At 39.0% G+C, this 20457-nt stretch overlaps 1 protein-coding gene across 1 annotated transcript in view; it reads right to left on the bottom strand.

The window, feature by feature from the left end:
• Nucleotides 1-9239: 9239 nt before the first annotated feature.
• ERICH2 (glutamate rich 2) overlaps nucleotides 9240-20457 on the bottom strand; it is a 38571-nt gene continuing 27353 nt past the window's right edge. Inside the window, exons 8-10 of the mRNA XM_044244366.1 lie at nucleotides 16463-16520; nucleotides 10092-10163; nucleotides 9240-9436 (exon numbers count right to left, since the gene is read on the bottom strand). Coding sequence (XP_044100301.1) covers nucleotides 9315-9436; nucleotides 10092-10163; nucleotides 16463-16520 — 252 coding nt within the window. The 3' untranslated portion in view covers nucleotides 9240-9314. The remainder of the gene's footprint in view (nucleotides 9437-10091; nucleotides 10164-16462; nucleotides 16521-20457) is intronic.

Raw genomic sequence — 20457 nt, 5'->3', positions numbered from 1 at the left:
AAGGGAAGGAATGCAATTCACAGGAAGGTGAAAAAGAGTAAACATTGTTTACCAACAAATGCTTACTGAGCCACTAGGAAAATGTGACATAGAAGATTTGATCAAATAGGCTTTGTTAGGTTCCTCCTTGTCTACCATACCTATTTCATATTATACTGTAGTTATGTATGGTGACAGCTCTCTTCTTGGAGTGGGCCCTCTATCTAAATTCTTTTTAGGCAGCTGATGAGGAAGTAAAGAGCTTTTTCTGAATCTGCTTTTTTTTTTTTTTAGAATATTTATTTATTTGACAGAGAGAGAGAGATCACAAGTAGGCAGAAAGGCAGGCAGGGAGAGAGGAAGGGAAGCAGGCCCCCTGCTGAGCAGAGAGCCCGATGTGGGACTCCATCCCAGGACCCTGAGATCGTGACCTGAGCCGAAGGCAGTGGCTTAACCCACTGAGCCACCCAGGCGCCCCCCCCCCTTTTTTTTAATTGCTTTTTAACTCAAAAGAATCTTTCTGCCAAAGTGGCCTATCTTTGGGTGGCCTGCCATTGGCCCCTAGAGTTGAAAACATATTTGTATAGTTATTTAGCAATAGGAGCTACATAATAAATTCTAAGAAAATAGGGACTTTGGGGGGGCGCTATTGATGATAGATTGCAATTTTTGCTACTTAAATTATCCAATTAAGTGTAAGGGTAAGCAAGTTTGTGAGTGTATTAACTGTTCTATGAAGATCAGCAAGTTTCTATATCAGATGACATTTCTTTTCTGAACATAATGACCTATTTATTTACTTACCAGTATTTATCCTTATTAGAAGCTTCTAGCATACCAAAAAGAATACTAAGGCCTGCTAAAATGGCTAATATACACAATATTGATCTGTTGTTTCTTTTTTGCCTTGTGTTAACTTTTCTATACCTCAGGTCAGTTTTACCTTAACTTTTTAAAAGTTCCTTTGTCTTAAACAATATATATTTTTTCCCTTTAAGATAATATGTAATTATTAAAGAAATTATATAACTCTATAGTGAAATGAAATAACTTCATCCATCACCCAAACACAACCATAGTTAAACTTTTTGTTAAAAATTTTCCAGATTTCCGCCCCCCCACTTCATGTCTAGGCTTAATTAAAAAGTTTGTAGCATTGGACAGATATTTGTACACCCATGTTCATAACAACATTGTTCACAATAGCCAAAATATGGACTCAACCCAAGTGTCGATCAATGGAAGAATGGATAAACAAAATGTGATATATACACAGTGGAATGTTATTTAGCTCTAACAAGGAATGAAGCATTGATACATACTATGGATGCTGATGAATCTTGAAAGGAAAATACTGTAAGAGTCCATGTACATGTGGTTCCCACAATGGTCAAATTCATACTGATAGAAAGTAGAACAGTAGTTGTCTTGGGCTGGAGGGGGGGGGAATAGAAGTTATTATTTATTGGCATAGAGTTTCAGTCTGAGAAAATGAAGACGTTCTTGATATGGATAGTGGTGATATTACAACAATATGAAAGTACTAAATGCTACTTAACTATACACTTAAAAATGGTTAACATGGTAAAATGTATGTTATGAATATTTTACCACAATTAAAAAGTGATGCATGCCCATGGAAAAAAAAGAGGATAAATAAAAAGTATAAATTTAAAAATAAACTTTTACCTACCTCCCCTCCTCAACTACCTAACCTGGGGATAACTATTCAAACCAGTTTCACTAGGCATACCTTGGAGATATTGAGGGTTCAGGTTCAGACCACTGCAATATAGCAAATATCATAATAAGCAAGTCAAATGAATTTTTTGGCTTCCCAGTACATATAAAAGTTATGTTTACATTATACTGTAGTCTATTAAGTGTTAGCATTATGTCTAAAAAATCTAACATACAAACTTTAGCTCAAAAATACTTTGTTAAAAAATGCTAACCATCATCTGTGCTTTCAGTGAGTCATAATCTTTTTGCTGGTGAAGGTTCCTTCCTAGATATTGACAGCTGCTAACCAATCAGTTGTGGCTGGTGAAGGTTAAGGTGACAATGGCAATTTCTTAAAATAAAACAATAATGAAATTTGCTGCATGATTGACTCTTCCTTTCACGAACAACTTCTCTGTAGCATGCAATGTTGTTCCATGGCATTTTACCCAAAGCAGAACTTCTTTCAAAACTGGAGTCAATCTATCAAGCCCCGCCACTGCTTCATCAACTAAGTTTATGTAATATTCTAAATCCTTGTTTGTCATTTGAACAATCCTCATACCATCTTCACCAGGAATAGATACCATCCCAAGAGACCACTTTGGTTGCTTAGCCAAAGGAGCAACTCCTCAGGGGCGCCTGGGTGGCTCAGTTGGTTAAACATGTGCCTTCAGCTCAGGTCATGATCCCAGGACCCTGGGATCTGCATCAGGCCGCCTGCTCAGTGGGGAGTCTGCTTTTCCCTCTTTTCTCTGGCCCTCCTCCCTGCTTGTGCTCTCAGTTTCGTTCTCTCAAATACAAAATCTTAAAAAAAAAAAAAAAAGGAACTCCTCATCTGTTCAAGTTTTATCATGAAATTGCAGCAATAAAGTCACATTTTTAGGCTTCACTTTTAGTCTTCTTGCTATTTCTATCACATCTGCAATTACTTTCTCCACTGAGTCTCGAACCCCTCAAAGTCATCCACGAGGGTTGGAATCAATTTCTTTCAAACTCCCGTTAATGCTGATATTTTTACTTCTCCTCATGAATATGAATCACACATGTTCTTAATGACATCTACAATGGTGAATCCTTACCAGAAGGTTTTCAATTTACTTTGCCCAGATCCATCAGAAGAATCACTATCAATGGCAGGCAACTACAGTCCATAAAATGTATTTGTTATACAATAAGACTTGAAAGTTAAAAGTTCCTCTTTTATCCTTGGACTGCAAAATGGATGTGTAGTAGGCATGAAAGCAACATTAATCTCATTATATATCTCCATCAGAGCTCTTGGGGAACCCGGTGCATTGTCAATTAGCTCTAATATTTTGAAAGGATTTTTTTTCTGAGCAGTAGGTCTCAACAGTAGGCTTAAAATATTCAGTAAGCAATATTATAAACAGATATGCTGTCATTCAGGCTTTGTTGTTCCATTTATAGAGCATAGGCAGAGTGGATTTAGCATAATTCTTAAAGGCCCTTATTTTTTTCAAGTTTTAATTTAAATTCATGTTTATTAACATACAGTGTAATATTAGCTTAGGTGTAGAATTTAGTGATTCAATAGTTCCATACGTCACCCAGTGCTCATCACAGCAAGTGCACACCTTAATCCCCAGCACCTAGTTGACCCATCCCTCCACTTACCTCCCCTTTGGTAACCAGCAGTTTCTTCTCTATCATTAAGAGTCTGTTCTTGGTTTTCATCTCTTTATTTCCCCCTGTGTTTGTCTGTTTTGTTTCTTAAGTTCCACATATGAGTGCAATCATATGGTGTTTGTCTTTCTCTAATTTTGCTTAGTTTTATATTCTCTAGCTCCACACACATTGTTGCACATGGCAAGATTTCATTCTTTTTGATGGCTGAGTAATATTCCAGTATGTGTGTGTACATATTTATCCACTCATCAGTCAATGGACATTTGCATACTTTCCATAATTTGACTATTGTTGCTAACTCTACTATAAACATAGGTGTGCATGTATCCCTTTGAATTATTAGTTTTGTATCCTTTGGGTAAATACTTAGTAGTGTAATTGATAGGTTGTAGGGTAGTTCTACTTTTAACTTTCTGACGCAATTCCATACTAATTTCCAAATGGCTACATCAGTTTGCCTTCCCACCAACAGTGTAAGAGGATTTCCCTTTCTCAGTATCCTCGCCAAGTAAGGCCCCTTAGGTTTTCAGAATGGTGAGCAAGCATGGGCTTCAACTTCAAGCCACCAGCTTCATTAGTCCCTGACAAGAGGGTCAGCCTTTTCTTTGAAGATTTGAAGCCAGGCATTGACTTCTCTCTAGCTATGGAAGTGCTAGATGGCATCTTCCTATAGAAGGCTGCTTTGTCTACATTGAAAATCTGTTGTTTAGTGTAGCCATCTTCATTCATTATCTTAGCCAGATCTTCTGGATGACTTGCTGCAGCTTCTACGCAAGTACTTGCTGCTTCATTTTGCACTTTTATGCTTGGGAGATGACTTTTTCCTTAACCTCGTGAACCAACTTCTGCTAGCCAACTCGTCTTCTGCAGCCCCTCACCTCTCTCAGCTTTCACAGACTTGAAGAGAGTTATGGCCTCACTCTGGATTAGGCTTTGACTTAGGGGAATGTTGTGGCTGGTTTGATCTTCTATCCAGACCACTAAAACCTTCTCCATATCAGCAAGAGGGCTGCTGCACTTTCTTATCATTTGTATGTTCACTTTGAATTAGCACTTTCAATTTCCATCAAGGACTTTTCCTTTGTATTCACAACTTGGCCTAACAGGTGCAAGAGGCTTAGCTTTCAGCCCATCTCAGCCTTCAACATGCCTTCCTCAGTAAGCCCAATCATTTCTAGCTTTTGACTTAAAGTGCGAGCTATGTGACTCTGCTTTTCACTTGGACACTTAGAGGCCATCGTGAGTTATTAGTTGGTTTAGTTTCAACATTATTGTGTCTCAAGGAATAGGGGGGCCAGAGGACAGGGAGAGAAAGAGGAGGGTAGGTCAGTAGAGGAGTCAAAACATACACATTTATCGATTAAGTTCACTGTCTTATATGGGCATAGTTTATGGCACCCCAAAATGATTACAATAGTGACACCGAATCACACACAGATCACCATTAACAAACATAATAATGAAAATGTTTTAAATATTGTGGGAATTACCAAAATGGCACCAAGAGACCTGTTCAATGCAGGTCCCCACACACCTACAATTTGTAAAAAACTGCAGTATCTACACAGTGCAATAAAGCAAAGCACGCTAAAATGAGGTATGCCTATATTTCTATTTTACACATACTATGAACTGGCCCAAGGATCCACCAATTCCCCTTTCTTGGCTTTGAGTAGCCATGATTCCTTGGAGACCTGATGGTAAACTCAAGAGCCCAGTTTGGCTTATAGTCTTAAAAGGATTTTATTGTTTTCATGCTTGTTATGCTGTGGCATGGGCATTGGGTAGGACTCTCTTGCTGTAATAGAAAATCTGAAACAAATAGGCTTTCATGGTAAGAAAATATATTGTCTTACATAGGATATTCAGAGATACGGCAGGTGTTAAACCAAAGTTAGCCCCATTACAACTCATATCCCATGGCAGCTGGGGAGTTCATTAGGAAAGCCAATCAGAGAGAATGTTCTCTCCTTAGTCGGGGCAGCTTCATCCTACCTGTGAACTCTTAGTACCTCATGATATAAGACACTTGTCCAGAAACCCAAAACATTCCCAGTAGATCTAGGCTTTCCTTTACATCGGGCACTATGAGTTATATTCAAGCATTCAATCTTATTGAACATCAATATTTTAGGCAAATACCAAAATGATATAAACCTTACAGATCAACCAGGGTAAAATTAAAGGGAAAAAAACCCCACACTTCAGTGAAAGGAATGCAAGTTGTCACCTTGTTTACTACATAAAGAATATAGGATAACTGAAGGGTTTATAAGGACCAATACTTGAGAAAGAAGGAGAGGCGTCTCTGGTTCCGTGCTTGGACTGCTGGGGCAACAGAACCAACCACCACACAATAAGGTTATGTTACATGCATTTTTGGAGATATTAGATAGGCTTTACTTCACAAATTATCTCCCTTTCTTCCAACTGTTTCTCCCTACTGACCTTTTAGGGAGGAAAGCACAGGCGTGAAGGGCAGGGCAGTGTTAGGTTAATATAACCTGGTCTTGGAATACCTTGCACTCTCCCTTTCCAACCTGGACCCAGCAGAATGGCTCTCTCACAAAGAAGAGCAGTGAGGCAGTGAGAAGGGCCCCTCTGCCACCAGTGAGCTAGTGACCAGACCAGGGAACACACCATCAACGTTCACAAGTGCTTCATCCACGTAATAAGCTTTAAGAGGTATGTTCTTCAGACCTTCATAGAGATCTGGAAATATGCCATGGAGGAGATGGGAATTTCTGATGTACTCATCGACACGAGGCTCAACAAAGAAAATAGGGAATACCCCATGAAGGAATATATTGTATTTACGTGCAGTCTGCCAGAAAATGGAATGAGGATGAAGATTGCCACATAAATTCTATATACATTAGTTACTTATGTACCTATCACCACTTTCAAAAACCTAGTCAGTCAGTGTGGATAAGAAGTGACCAGATGGTCAAACCGTTATGACCACCACATATACCCCCAAAAGATCCCCTAGATTTGAATCTGTTAATTCCCAGGTATATGATCTTGAGTTACTCTCCATTTCTCTAGACCCCAGTTACTTCAAATGTAAGTGGAAGATAATAATGCCCACCCTGTACAGGTATTATAAAGATGAAAAACATTAATGTATGGAATGCTTAGTGCAGTGCCTAATGCGTAATGGTTAGTCAGTACATGTAATCATCATCCTTCCTACTGAACCTGCTCATCTTAAACATAAAAAAAATATTCCTTTTCCCTTGTGTCTTCCAACAATTCTTCATCATTTCCTTCATAATCAGATTCCTTGCTTTCCTTTCCCTCAACTCCAGGGCAAACTCCCTGAAACGTGGCTCTCCCCGACCCTGCTTGACTGACACTGCTCTCCCCAATGTCCCCAACCGCCTCTTTGTTGCTCTCTCCAGCACCCTGTTTAGTTTTTATCTTACTTGTCCTCTTTACGACGTTTGGCCAAGCAGATCTTTCTGGACCTAGACGTTCTGCTGCATTTCTGTGGCAGTACTCATAAGCAGTTAGGATGTTTTGGGCAGCAAATTAAAAAGCCTCAATCCAAACCAGTTTAAATAATAAGAAATCTCTCTCACCTAACAGAGAGAGGGCTTCTAGAGCAGTTAATTGCGTGGCTGAACATCCCCGGAAGTCTAGGTTCTTCTTGCTCTACCGTCCACAGAATCAGCTTCATCCTGTAATTCAGTCCCCTCATCATCACCAAGTCGCTGCCAGCAGTAAGTAGGGCAGCATGCTTCCCGGTTCCTAACCAGAGGGATGGAGGAATCTCTCCTCTCAATCATGAAATCAAGTCCTTGGTCTGGTTGGGCCAATGTAGGTCATGTGTCCCCCTTTGGAAGAGTAACAGTTACCAAAGAAATGCCATGTACTGACTGGCTGAGACCATCCTTCCTGAGTTCCACGGCTATGTGTGTGTGGAGTGAAGACCCTAACAGAGTCAGGGCTCTCTCGGCAAAGATGCAGGGAGGGAGAGATGCTGAGTGGGCAACTGTAGCACCCACTATATTCACTTTCTTGATTTTCCTGCTGGCTCTTTTCTCTCCTTTGTGCACTTCTCTTTCTTGGACTACCACTTTAATGTTGTTTATCATTTAAGATAATTGTATTTTCAGTCCTCTTCTAGTCAGACTATACTTTCTCTATGAGCCATCACTTCCTTATCTTTCATTACTATCTCTAATCAAAGAGATACTTCTGTTTTGTGTTATCTAATAGAGTCTAAACTGATGACACCTAATTAAGGCATCTATTTCAAACCAAAGTGTTTCTTCCAACTCCAAACCATGAATTCCAAAAAAATGAATACTTACCAATGCTTCCTATGGTAGGCAGAATAATGCCCCCCAGAACTCTCAAAGATGTGTATGTCCAAATCCCCAGACTCCTAAGTATATGAGGTTACATGGCAAAGGGCAATTAAGATTACAGATTGAATTAAAGTTGCTAATCAGCTGACTGTAAAATAGGGAAGATTACAGATTATCCTGGATTATTTAGATGTGACCAATGGAATTACAAGTGTCTTTGAAAATGGAAGAAGATGGAGCACCTGGGTGACTCAGTCAGCTGAGCATCTGTCTCTTGATTTCAGCTCAGGTTATGATCTCAGGGTCGTAAGATCAAGCCCCATGTCAAGCCCCTAGTCTGGCTCCTCCCTTAGCAGTGAGTCTGTTTCTCTCCCTCTGCTCTTCCCCCATAATTTTTTTTTTTTTTTTTAAGATTTCTATTTGAGAGAGAGACAGAGAGAGCTTGAGCAGGGGGTTGGGACAGAGGGAGAGGGACAAGCAGACTCCCCATTGAGCATGGAGCCAGATGTGGGGCTCAATCCCAGGACCCTGAGACCATGACCTGAGCTGAAGGCAGACGATTAACCGAGTCATCCAGGTGCCCCCAAATAAATCTTTAAAAGTAGAAGGAGGAGGCAGAGTGTTGAGAGTTTAACTAAACTATTCCATATTATTGCTGCCGTCATATCCATTCTGAAGCACACTAGCCCTCTCTCAAGCACATAACCACCCATGCACTAGATACTAGCCTGCAGAATCACAAGTGTAAACTGATACAACTTCCCCAATGCCCTGGTGATAGTCTGTCCTACTTCCCAACTGCTTCCCCTGTGCACCCCTCTTAGATAAGACTCCCATGGAGCTTACCGAAACCCTGATTTTTTTTGTATGGTCAATCCAACCTTAGCCTGGGAACCCCAAAATCACCCCACTCAAGGCCCTACTAAAGGCATGCCCCAGGTCCTGCTGTCCACTTCTGGTCTGCAACTTGACTTCCCTATGTAGCCCCTCTGATGCATGCTGTGTCCTTCCCCCAGGACCTGTCATAAACTTCTCTATTCCCTTGTGGTCTTTCTGGAAGCATCATCTGACACACCAGGGCTCTCCTTAACAGATGTTAATTTAGCAAAAAGGACAACACAAGGGAGCGAGGATTAAAGAGAAGGTAACATAAGGAGGTCTCAGCAAGATGTTGCTGGTTTTGAGATGCGGGAAAGGGCCTTGAGCAAAGACTGTGCATAAGCTCTAGAAGTTGGAAAAAGCAAGCAAAGAGATGGTCTCCTAGAGCCTCCAGAGAGTGCAGCCTTGCTGACACCCTGATTTTGGCTGAGTGAGGCTCATTTTGGATTTCTGACCTCCAAAACTGCAAGATAATAAATTTGTGTTGTTTTAAGCTGAATGGATTAAGTGCACTAATGTGTGCAGAACAGTACCTGGCACACAGTGAGTGCTCTGCTATATAAGCATTTTCAATTATTAATTTCCTCTCTGAGTAACTCACCTAGAGGAAGAACCTAAATATTAGGAAGGAGCTCAAACCAATATGGAAAAAATTATAAGAACTGTGTGACAAATAAGGATCAGACTGAAACGCAGCTTTGTCCTTTATATTTCCATAGTAGTCGGTAATGAAAATACATGAAGACTGAACCACAGCAGCAACTTTCATCACCCGTCTTCACATTCGTCGGAGCTTTCTTCACTTAGCTCCTCGCTGCTTTCTCCTTCACTCTCACCGCTGCTGTCTTCTTCACTATCTTCATCATCTTCCTCAGGATTCTGAGATTTCTCTGCCATGGAAAGGAAGAGAATTGCTTAAAATGTTCCTGACATTACTACTCTTTGAAAAATCTTAACTCTCCTTGCTTCTCCTTCTACGAAGAAATATCTGTCTTTGGAACATGAGGACTGAGATGAACTTTGCTGACTGGATATAGGGTCAAAGTAGGTAGTGGTACGAAGAAGAATATAGTCTTACTGGTATAAAGATGTTTATGGATTTAGAGTAAATTTAAAACATAGGTCTATACGATTTTTTTTTTTACTATTGTCACCATAATTCTTAATTAAATAGAATAGGAGTGAGATGTAGGGTAATTTAGAGGGTATTGGTTTTCCTTGGAATTGTGGGATAGCTCCTCTAACTTGTGCAGCAGTTAGCATGTGCTGTTGCTTGTGAGGACTCTGCCAGTGCCTGATGCCTGGTGACCACACAGCCCGCTTGACTTGGGCAGTTCTACCCCACAACGGGGGAAGGGGAGTTACCTGGGCCACTCACAAAGGACCACTCACAAAGGTTCATTAAACCATCCCAAGACAATAGTTAGCCTTTTCTTAACCACTTCCTGAGGGTGTGCTTCACCAATCCCCTGGGATGATGGGTTTTTAAATAGTGACTGCTCATAGCTCTCTGAGAAAGAAGGAACTTCAGTTTTTAAAATTTACCCATCAGCAACATTTCTTCGATAAGTGAGAAAAACTCCTTGGCCTCAGGATTTTCTGGTTCATAGATTAGGACTGAAAATAAACAACAGAACATTTGTTAATAATCTTCAAAGTATTTCAGCAAACAGGCTCCTCAGAGTGAGACTGGAGCTGTCAATCAGAATAAGTGAACATGCACAAAGCATTAAATACCAATATTCTGCAGGAATACCTAAGTGCAAATAGAGGAAATGCTCTACTTATCATAGCTGCATTGTAAGAGAAAGAATTCTCATTATATTTTCTACCTCCTGTCTCAAAAATGCAATCTCCATCACATGAGGCTTTCCTCACATGCCTTGTAGACAAAGTGTTTTTTGACTATAGCCAAAGAAGGGACATATCAGGCAAAATGTGGAGACTTCACTGATGAGAAGACTGTGCGCCTTGAGGAGTATTCATAATTCTGCTTTATCCACTTAATGTTGTGACTTCCATGTAATATCTTAATGGCCCCCAGGGGGCACTGAAACATCAACTGTGCCATTCACCTGGCTAACAGTAAGACAAAGAAACGTGGATGGTTCATCTAGGCTCTGGTGCTCCTAGGACATCATCCCATATGGCTTTCATTCTGACACACCAAACCAGGTTCTCTCTTAATGTACCTATATGACTTTACCATTGATCTAGGTTAGCATGACTGTGCGCCTGCTCAGAAGCTGCTTTTAAGGATCCTGTAGGTATTTAGACACCTTTTAAGGTTTCTAATAAAAGTATCTTTCAGTTCATTTTAAGTTGGACTAAAATATGCTTATCATTAGCAGTCTAAATCTTGCTCCGAGCCTTTTTTCAGAGCAGTTTCTCCAACTCGCCCCTTGAGATACTAGGTTCTTAAGATATTAATACATATTTGGGAAACTAGGTCAAAGGAGGTTAAATCATGGAAAGTTTACAGTAGGAGCAACGGCAGGATTTTACAGAACCATTAATATGTTCATAACTATTATGAATCTTATAAAGTGGAGAATGTGGTTTCCCCAACTTATTATTCCCATGGAATCCTTTTTGATGGAACACTTAATAAGAAATCTTATTTAGTTTAGAAAATGTCATGTTGGAATTAGGATTATTCCATGAAACTGGAGTATGGGATCAGCTACTCTTATGGTTTAACAAAAACCACTGGCAAATGTCAATTTTCAAAGTGAGGGAAAGGTATCTGCTTTGAAACAGCCCAGAAGTGTATGTATTTCTAGGTGATGAATAAAAAATTCTCCTTACTCTTTCACAGGCTAGTAGGGTTTGTAAAAGGGTAAGAAAAGCCTCTAGCACATTCAGGTAGTGTCCTAGGAGCTGTTCCCATCCTGAGCCCATAAGCAGATCCCAGTATGGGCCCTGCAGAAAGACTGTCAGATGTGAATCCTGGTGCTGCCACTGTCTAGTTGGCTGTCCTTGGGGAAAATACTTAATATCTCTGTATCTCAGTTTCTTTATCTGTAATAACAGGATTGACGACTTAAGGCTGTTTGATGAATCAATAAGATAATGTAGATAAAGTACTTAGTCCAGTCCTTGGTTCATTGTGTGTGCCCAGATAGTGCTGGTTATCATGAGTTTTCTGGAAATGGTTTTGGATCTAGATAAAGGCTTGGCTCCTTCCTAAACATTCAGTGAATGTTTCCTTCTGGCTAAAGAGCCGGGGCAGGAGCTGGGGGATTCTGCTGTTCGTAGGGTTTCTAAGTCCCTCAGATTGGAGGCTCTTCTAGGCTAGACAGAACATTGGTCTTGTTCACTGTGGCATGCCTACGAGAGTGCATGGAGAGAGCTGGAGCCCTTAAAACATTAAAAAATGGAATAGTGCATAGTAAAAAGCAGTCCTTTCATGTCTAGATAAAATTATACTCTAGGTTAATAGGAAAAAATGATTTATTTTACTCAAAAAAAGATGAGATGAGATGTCTGGGTGGCTCATTGGGTTAAGCCTTTGCCTACAGCTCAGGTCATGATCCTAGGGTCCTGGGATCAGGTCCTGCATCCAGCTCCTTGCTCAGGAGGGAGCCTGCTTCTCTCTCTGCCTGTGCTCTCTCTCTGACAAATGGATAAATAAAATCTTGAAAGGAAGGAAGGAAGGAAAAGAGAGAGAGAAAGAAGGAAAGAAAACAAACTTCATTGTATTTATCCTTCTGAAGATACATCTATCTGTACTTGTGTTAGACCAAAGTGATGAGAAACATTTGGGCTTTGAGGCCATTATTTTATATATTTACAATATACTTGACAAAGTAGGTCTTCCAGGCCTAAATGATTTTTGTGTGTACAATGTTGGGCTGCCTGTGAGCAGTACTGCTGTGCCCTGAGGAAAGTGAGCTTCAGGTTCCCTTCTTTCAGGTAAAGAGACCAATAAACAAAATTGACTGGCACAAAATCTCATAGTCAATCATGAGCTGAACTAAGAAAAGTATTTGGGACACTTGACTTTCAGTATAATTTAAAAACCACTTTTCCAGGATGCCTCCAATGCCTGGCAAGAAATGGCATATGGCTCGGGTATCAGTTCTGCACCACACAGCAGGAAAACGGCTGAGGAAATATTGTGTGTGGAAAACAGATAAAATTCAAGCCTTCACCGACAAAAAAAATTCTTGGAGGAACGCAGTATGTTTGTTTTGTTTTTTGCTTTTTGTTTTTTTAAATCAGAACAAAGAAAAGAAACCACAAGCACATGGAATGCCAGGAGAGAAGTCCTGAAGCCCAATGGACCAATGGAGATATACATGACTTTACTGTGATTGGATAGCAAGGAAACATACTAGCAACCAGTGGCTTTATTCAGAAAATGAGTTTATAAAACATTTCAGAAGGGACAAGGATGCATTATTTTATATAAATCAATTCCTTTAGATATAAAGAAAATATATTAGTTGACCACAGGAGCCATTTTAAGCCTGATTGACCCAAAAAAGTACCCCCTTTCCAAATCCCTGCCTCCTCTACCAGAAATATAAGTTTATTAACCAAATGAGGAAATGGAAATATAGTAGGATATCAGAGGCTTTCAAAGCCAGACCTAGGATCTAATCCTAACTCTATCTCTTAGTAGTTGTGACTTGTGAATTAGTACTCCTCACTAAGACTCAGTTTTCTCATCTGTAAAGTGGGGTTCATAAGTATCTGCCTTATAGAACCGTTTTAAGAATTAAACAAGGTATTTAAGAATGCTCCCATTATTAGTAGGTGCTCAATACATACATATACAAATACATAAATATGTAAATAATTTGTTTACATACATAAATATACAAATAGAGAATAAGGGAAATGTCTGGTAAAAGAGCTAGAAGATGGAAAAAGAAGACAAAACAATATACTGTAGTCACTTACATATACAATATTCTGGGGTCCATCCTAGACAAAAAAAATTAATTTTGTCTATTGTTCTGAATATAGAGAACAACTTCGGGCAGTCCTCAGCCAAGTGTTTCCTTTTAGCATCAAACTAGTACTTTCTAGAATGTCTCCAACTCTCTTTCTAGAATGTCTCCAACTTTCTTTTTCTTTTTTCTTTCTTTTTTTCCTTTTTTTAAGGTCTTATTTGACAGACAGAAAGAGTGCACAAGCAGGCAGAGGGAGAGGGAGAAGCAGGCTCCACGCTGAGCAGGGAGCCTGAGGAGGAAGCAGGGTTCAATCCCAGGATTCTGGGACCATGACCTGAGCCGAAAGCAGATGCTCAAGGACAAAGCCACTCAGGAGCCCCAATTCTCTGTTCTTTCTTGAACTTGTCTGACATTGTTAATCCGGGGTCTCCCTAATTTCATACCACTGGCTAGAATCTGCCTCAGGGGTAGTCAATTCTATTTTTCATGCACCCACCCCCTACTCCCATCTCTGGCCTCTCGGCCCAAGTTTCTAGTAATTCCATCTTCCTCTAGGGAACAGTGTTCTTTTCCAACTGGCTCCATGGATCATGGGGCCTGTCTTAGGGCTCTCCACGCCTCCTTTCCTGTAGTCTGATCCTTAGTCTGAGGCACTGCTATTTTACACTGACAGAAAAGAGTGACTAGTGTTTCTGGATGAACCAGTAGGAGTAAAATACCAAAGCAAACCGCAATGTCAACCGCAAAATGGTTTAGAGCATGTGTGCTATGATTCCTGTTTCCTCTCCAGCTCTCAGCATAATGTCTGGTACAGAGCTGGTGCTTGATGGATAGTTGTTGGAAGGAAGGAAGGAAAGAAGGGAAGAAGGAAGAGACATGTTTTACAGGGACATAAACCCACTAGGATAGATCAACTTGAACTTTTTCATCCCCACTGACCTGGCACTTAATGTGTGTTCATGGATTCGAGTCCAGTCAATAAGCATTTTATTGAGCAACTACTATTTCCTGTAGCATACTGCAGGCCAACAACCAAAACCGATGTGGTGATATCGGGGCATATATTTTGTAAGCTTCAACTAGAGGCTTTCTAAAGTGATTGGTGGATATGGAAATATATAAAAATTTTTTCATCACTAGGCTCCACAAGAGACTCCGAGAACTGAAGGGGAAAGCTGCAGACTCACCCACTTCTACTGCAGTCCTCAGAGAGGAAAGGTGCTATGGGAGGCAGCAGCTTGAGTTCTGATTCTGGCTGTGCCACTAGCTCCCTGAAGAGTTGAACAAGCTGCTTATCCTCTTTCTGCTTCTGCTTCATTATTTATAAAAATAGACAACTGGACACTATTCTCTTGAAGGATTCCTTCTGATCAGAAATTCTATGCTTATGTACCACCCCAAAATAGTTTTAATCAGGATATCTATTGAATGGCTCTAAGGGTCAAAGTGCTTGAAAGGATTATACAAGGCAAATTATTTTGGATAAAAAAAAATTCGTGTTAAAGCATTCAAGAAACCCCTTTTAAAAATTAGCCAATGATTTAAGAAGTACTGTATCCACAGGGGAGAGTCTGCGTGAGGCAAGGGAGAGCAGGTCCTCGCAATCCTAATACTAAGTTTTCACTCAAGGACTTTTTACTGTAAGGCTTAGGTCTAACACTAGTTATTTTGAGTCCTATTATCAATGAAGTTTAATTGTAGAGTTGCCATTTGTTCTTTCAAAGTCATTTGACTAATATAGAAAAATGGGTAAAATAGTTAAAAAGACTGAATTTCAAAAGAGCAGGAATCTTTCAAAATCATTAAGTGGACTTTCTAAAATTGGAAATTAAAAACTTTGAAATTAAGAACTCACTGGGTAGTTTATTACTTTAAAAAAACCATTTATTTATTTATTTGAGAGAGAGATAGAGAATGAGAGAGAGCACAAGCAGGGGGAGCAGCAGAGGCAGAGGGAGAAGCAGGCTCCCTGCTGAGCAGAGAGCCTGACACGGGGCTCCATCTGAGGACGCTGGGATCATGACCTGAGCCAAATGCAGCCGTTTAACCGACTACTACTGGATAGTTTAAACAGCAGACTAAACACAGCAGAAGACAGGATAGGTTAACTCAAAAACAGGTAGGTCAACAGAAAAATCCCAAAATGAAGTATAGAAATAAAAAGAAATGGAAAAACAAGAGCTGAGTGTAAGATACATCAGTCAGATCAATTAAAACCAATGAAAGAGGGAAAAATAAGGTAGAGCAGATCATTCCTCTACTTGAAAAGTGTCTAGTGATTTCCCACCTTGCTCGGAGAAAAAGCCAAATCCTTAAATTGTGAAAAGGTACTATGCAACCTACAGAACCTCCAAACTATTACCTCTCTGACCTCATCTCCTGTCACACTTCCTCTTGCATATTCTATGCTGGTTACATAGTCCTCCTTGCTGTTCCTCCTCAGGCACACTCACATCTCAGCATATTTACTATGTGTCCTGCCTTCCCGGACCATCTTACTCAAAACTGCTTTGCCTCTTTCTAGTACTTTTCTTCCCTACTTTATTTTTTCCCATGGTACCTCTCATTTATGACATGTTAATTATGTATGAATTTGTTATCTGCTGGATTAGATATAAACATGAGATTATCTTATTGACTGCTATATTTCCAGTGCCTAAAACAGTGCCTGGCACATGTAGGCACTCAAATATTTGTGGACTAAATGCATGTTAAGTAAGGTTTGCTGCACTCCCTGACACTTCTTTGAAACTAAAGGCATAAAGTTACTAACCTAGTATCATGAAGGTAAAGATTTTGACTTATTTTCCAGTGATGATTAGTTTTTGTTAGTTTATTCCACTCAAAGTTATTCTAGAAGTCTAAATTAGTCTTTATACCAATCAACTTACTAATAAGGAATCACTGAGACACTATCAAGGGATTCACCAGGCTACAATAATCAGGTCATCTTACACTTTATGGAATGCATTTAGAAACAAAAAACATTAGAAAACAGAAGTATTTTGTACTTACTCATCTGACATAATTTTTTTGCCAAATGGTAGTCTTGGCCCATTTCTGCTCTCAGGAACTAGAAAACATTAAGAAATTCTTCAGATAAGTACTTTCAGAGAGAATTTAAATGTCAATTATAAACTCCCTAAAAAATATTCCATTAATGATGAACTATTTGACTTTTAACATTTACAGGTTTTTCCAGGAGTGAATCTATAATCAATCAATCAATCAATCCAAGAATATTTAAGGACTTCCCATGGCAAGGCCACAGAGAACAAGTACGATACCTCCATGTTGCTGCAGTCATACTACATATATACTACTTAACAATTTGAGAATACATAGGTTGATTCAACTGGCAGAGATAGTAAAGACATCTATCACTTAAATATCCCTTTGGTTCAGATACAACTTTTATTTGTAAACTTCATCCATGATTACATGACAGTATTTAGTAAAAAAAAAATTTACAGTGATGTATATTTAATATTTTGCAGCTCTTACTGTCCGATTTTTGTTTTACTATTTTTATTGTTACAAAGTAGTACATATTTTTGTATGTAGGAAATTTAAAAACTAAATAAACACATTCTGTCCCCAATTAAAAAACATTTATATATCTACCATCCAGAGATGTTTATTTTTAGCATCTTCATGTGTATCGTTTTAGTGTTTTTCCATCAATGAATACATATTTAAAAAAATTAGCATTATTTGGTAACTTTTAAAAATAAACCACATATCATGATAATTTTCTCCCCATAAAATTAAACATTTTTATTTTATTTTTTTTACTTAGGCTATAGTTTATTAATCTAGTCTAACTTTTTTAGACTGCTTCCATTAAAAAAAATAACCCTATACTTGGATGATAGTGGTTGCTTTTGTGAGATTTATTCTGAACACTGGCAGGTATGGTAGGCTTACTGGGCAAGAGACAGGGGCATGAAGTATGAGAAAGGACACTTCCCACACATTTTCAGACATGTGATACATACCCAGGCACCAGTTTAAGAAGTTCTTTACCAGTTTTCTTGATTTCTTCCTTGAGTATTAGATTATTTACATTTTTCTAATGTAAACAGAATTCTTCTGAAGATTTTTCTACAAGCCATTACTTCACCACAATCCCCACTTATTGTCATATTAATTAGTGCTCCATTAAACTCATTATACAGAATTCTACATTTTTAAAATCTCTTTTTGTCTAAGGTTAAGATCTGTCCATTTTTACTCCTATTTGTGATTTCCTTCCATTTTAATTATGATACCTTGTGGTTTATCTATATTCTTCTTTTTTCAAATATCCTGCTCTTAAACAGATACATTAATTTGGTTTTTACTCTGAATTTTCTTTAATTATTTTTCTTATTTACATTATGTTTATTTTGTTCTTTTTCTAACATTAATATTTCTGGCATTAATGGCATTAATGCCATTTCTGGCATTAATATTTAGTTAATTTGTTATCATTTCTCCTTTATTTTACCTTTTTAATAGTATTTTATTTTAAAAATTTTATTTATTTGTCAGAGTGAGTGAGAGAGAGAGCAGAAGCAGGGGTTGGGGGAGGGAGAAGCAGTCTCCCTGCTGACCAGGAAACCTGATGCGGGACTCAATCTCAGGACCCTGGGGTCACGACAGGAGCCAAAGGCAGACACTTAATGACTGAGCCACTCAGGCACCCCAACTATTTTCAAAATAGTTTGTGTGTTTAGTTTTGATTTTGATTTTTTAATTCAAGTATCATCTGGAAGAATATCTTTTAGTTTTAAGTAGTTTTGCTTTGTTATTGTAGTTATTTTTGTTTTCCGTGTGTGGTTTAATTGATCATAATCAGAGAATGTGACCAGTATAATATACAGCTATGGTTTATGTTTTTATTTTGCTTATGTTTATGTTGTGTTTATGTTTATGTCCTTATTTTGTTTGTGTTTATGCTTATTTTGCCTTGTTTATGTTTAAATCTTTACAGAAAACTTGTGTATGTTTAAATCTTTACAGAAAACTTAAATATACACAGAATTAGAAAAAATAGTAAAAGTAGTACATGGCCCCAATTCTCACCTTCAAAAATTAATATTTTGTCAATCTGATTTTATCAATATCACTACATACTCTCTTTTCCCCACTTTGCCTAGATTATTTATTATTATTATTATTATTTTGCCAAATTATTTCAAAGCCTTTTACAGATATCATCTCATTTCACTTTAAATTAAAAACCAAATGACACTATGGCTATTACACCTAACAAAGTTAACAAGAATTTCTCAATATCAGCTAAGATCTAGTTATTTAATGAAACATTATATTAACAGTACTAGCCTCAGAAAATGATAAGGAAAATGGAATCATTTTCAAAGTGTCTTTTGCATTGACCTATTTTGTTGTTGCTGTGTTAACAAAAATATACATAAAATTCTTCTTAACAGTTCAAAATGCAATGAAATTAAATTCATACAATGGATATTTGGCTGAAGACATTCATGAGAATTGCTTAAAACTTCGAAGTCAAGCTAAAATGAGAAGAAAGGTTTAAAAAAATTGGTTTGAAATTATTTGTGACATTTAAAATAAAGAGTTAGGAATTTCAGGGAAGATGGCAGAGTAGGAGGACCCTAAACTCCTTCATCCCACAGATACAACTAGATAACACTCATACCTGCAAAAACACATATAATGACCCAAAGACTGGCCAAAAAAACTCCACAATTAGATGTAGAAAAGAGGCCACATCAACCAGGATAGAGAGGGCAAGGACTCAGTGGGAACCTAACTCAATGGATCTGAACACTGGAGGGAGGTAGCCAAGGGAGATATGGGTATGAAGAGGAATGAGAAACAGATAATCACATGGGGGAGCCTGCAAGGGGAAGAGGAATCCCCACAGCATTTGGCTTCGATGGAGAGGTTGAATTCTGTGAGTGCTTACAACCAACCATTGGGACTTAAAGCCTGGAACTTTAAAAATCAGCAGGCTTGGCTCTGGGAGAGCCCAGAGGGCAAGAGGAAGTTGAGCCCTTACCATTAAAGAGAGAGCAGAGCAAAGAGCCTGCAGAAATACAGCTTGGAAACAGCAGTTTGAAAGGCACCTGGGGCTTATGGGAGGGAGAGTGAGTTAAGGAGCTGAGAGTTTGCTGAGGAACTTCTCCAGGAACAAAGGAGCTGGCAGGCTCCATTACCTCCCAACCCCATCATGAACCCACAACCACCTGTGGGAACTGGCACAGCAGTGGCATTCTCTACCTAATTACACCACATCCCCCCTGCAGCCAGGCTTGCACTTAGTGCTGGTGCTGCAGATCCCCTCCTCCAGAAAACCTCTGCAAACCTTGCCAACACTGCCTCTCCTGACCTCTCATGGAGGACCTGTGCACCTTTGTTAAAACAGCACTCCCTGCCCATGTGTGCTTTGTGGAGCAGCCAGCCAGCCCTATATCCATGGTGGCTGTTCATCCCCCATGGAGGAGGGCCAGTGCCACCTAGTTAAAAGTGCACATCCCGCCCACTACTTTCAAGAGCAAGAGACTGTAGCTGACGTTCCTAACACAAAGAAACAGACACAGAGAGTTATGCAAAATGAGGAGACAGAGGAATATGTAACAAATAAAAGAACAGGACAAAATCACAGCAAAAGACCTCAGTGAAACAGATATAAGTAATATGCCTGATAGAGAATATAAAGAATGATCATACAGATACTGGACTTGAGAAAAGAGTGGAAGACATCAGTGAGATCTTTAACACAGAGATAATAAAGAATGACTCAGAGATAAAGAACATAATAAATGAAATTAAAAATATACTTGGTCCGGGGTGCCTGGGTGGCTCAATGGGTTAAAGCCTCTGCCTTCGGCTCCAGTCATGATCCCAGGGTCCTGGAATCGAGCCCCACAAAAAACGCTCAGCAGAGAGCCTGCTTCCTCCTCTCTCTCTGCCTACTTGTGATCTCTGTCTGTCAAATAAATAAATAAAATCTTTAAAAAAAAATACACTTGGTGGATTAA

The sequence above is a fragment of the Neovison vison genome, chromosome 3, assembly GCF_020171115.1.
Source record: "Neovison vison isolate M4711 chromosome 3, ASM_NN_V1, whole genome shotgun sequence".
Taxonomy (NCBI): domain Eukaryota; kingdom Metazoa; phylum Chordata; class Mammalia; order Carnivora; family Mustelidae; genus Neogale; species Neogale vison.
Note: the sequence above shows the minus strand (reverse complement) of the source record. Positions and strands in the feature narration are given on the sequence as shown.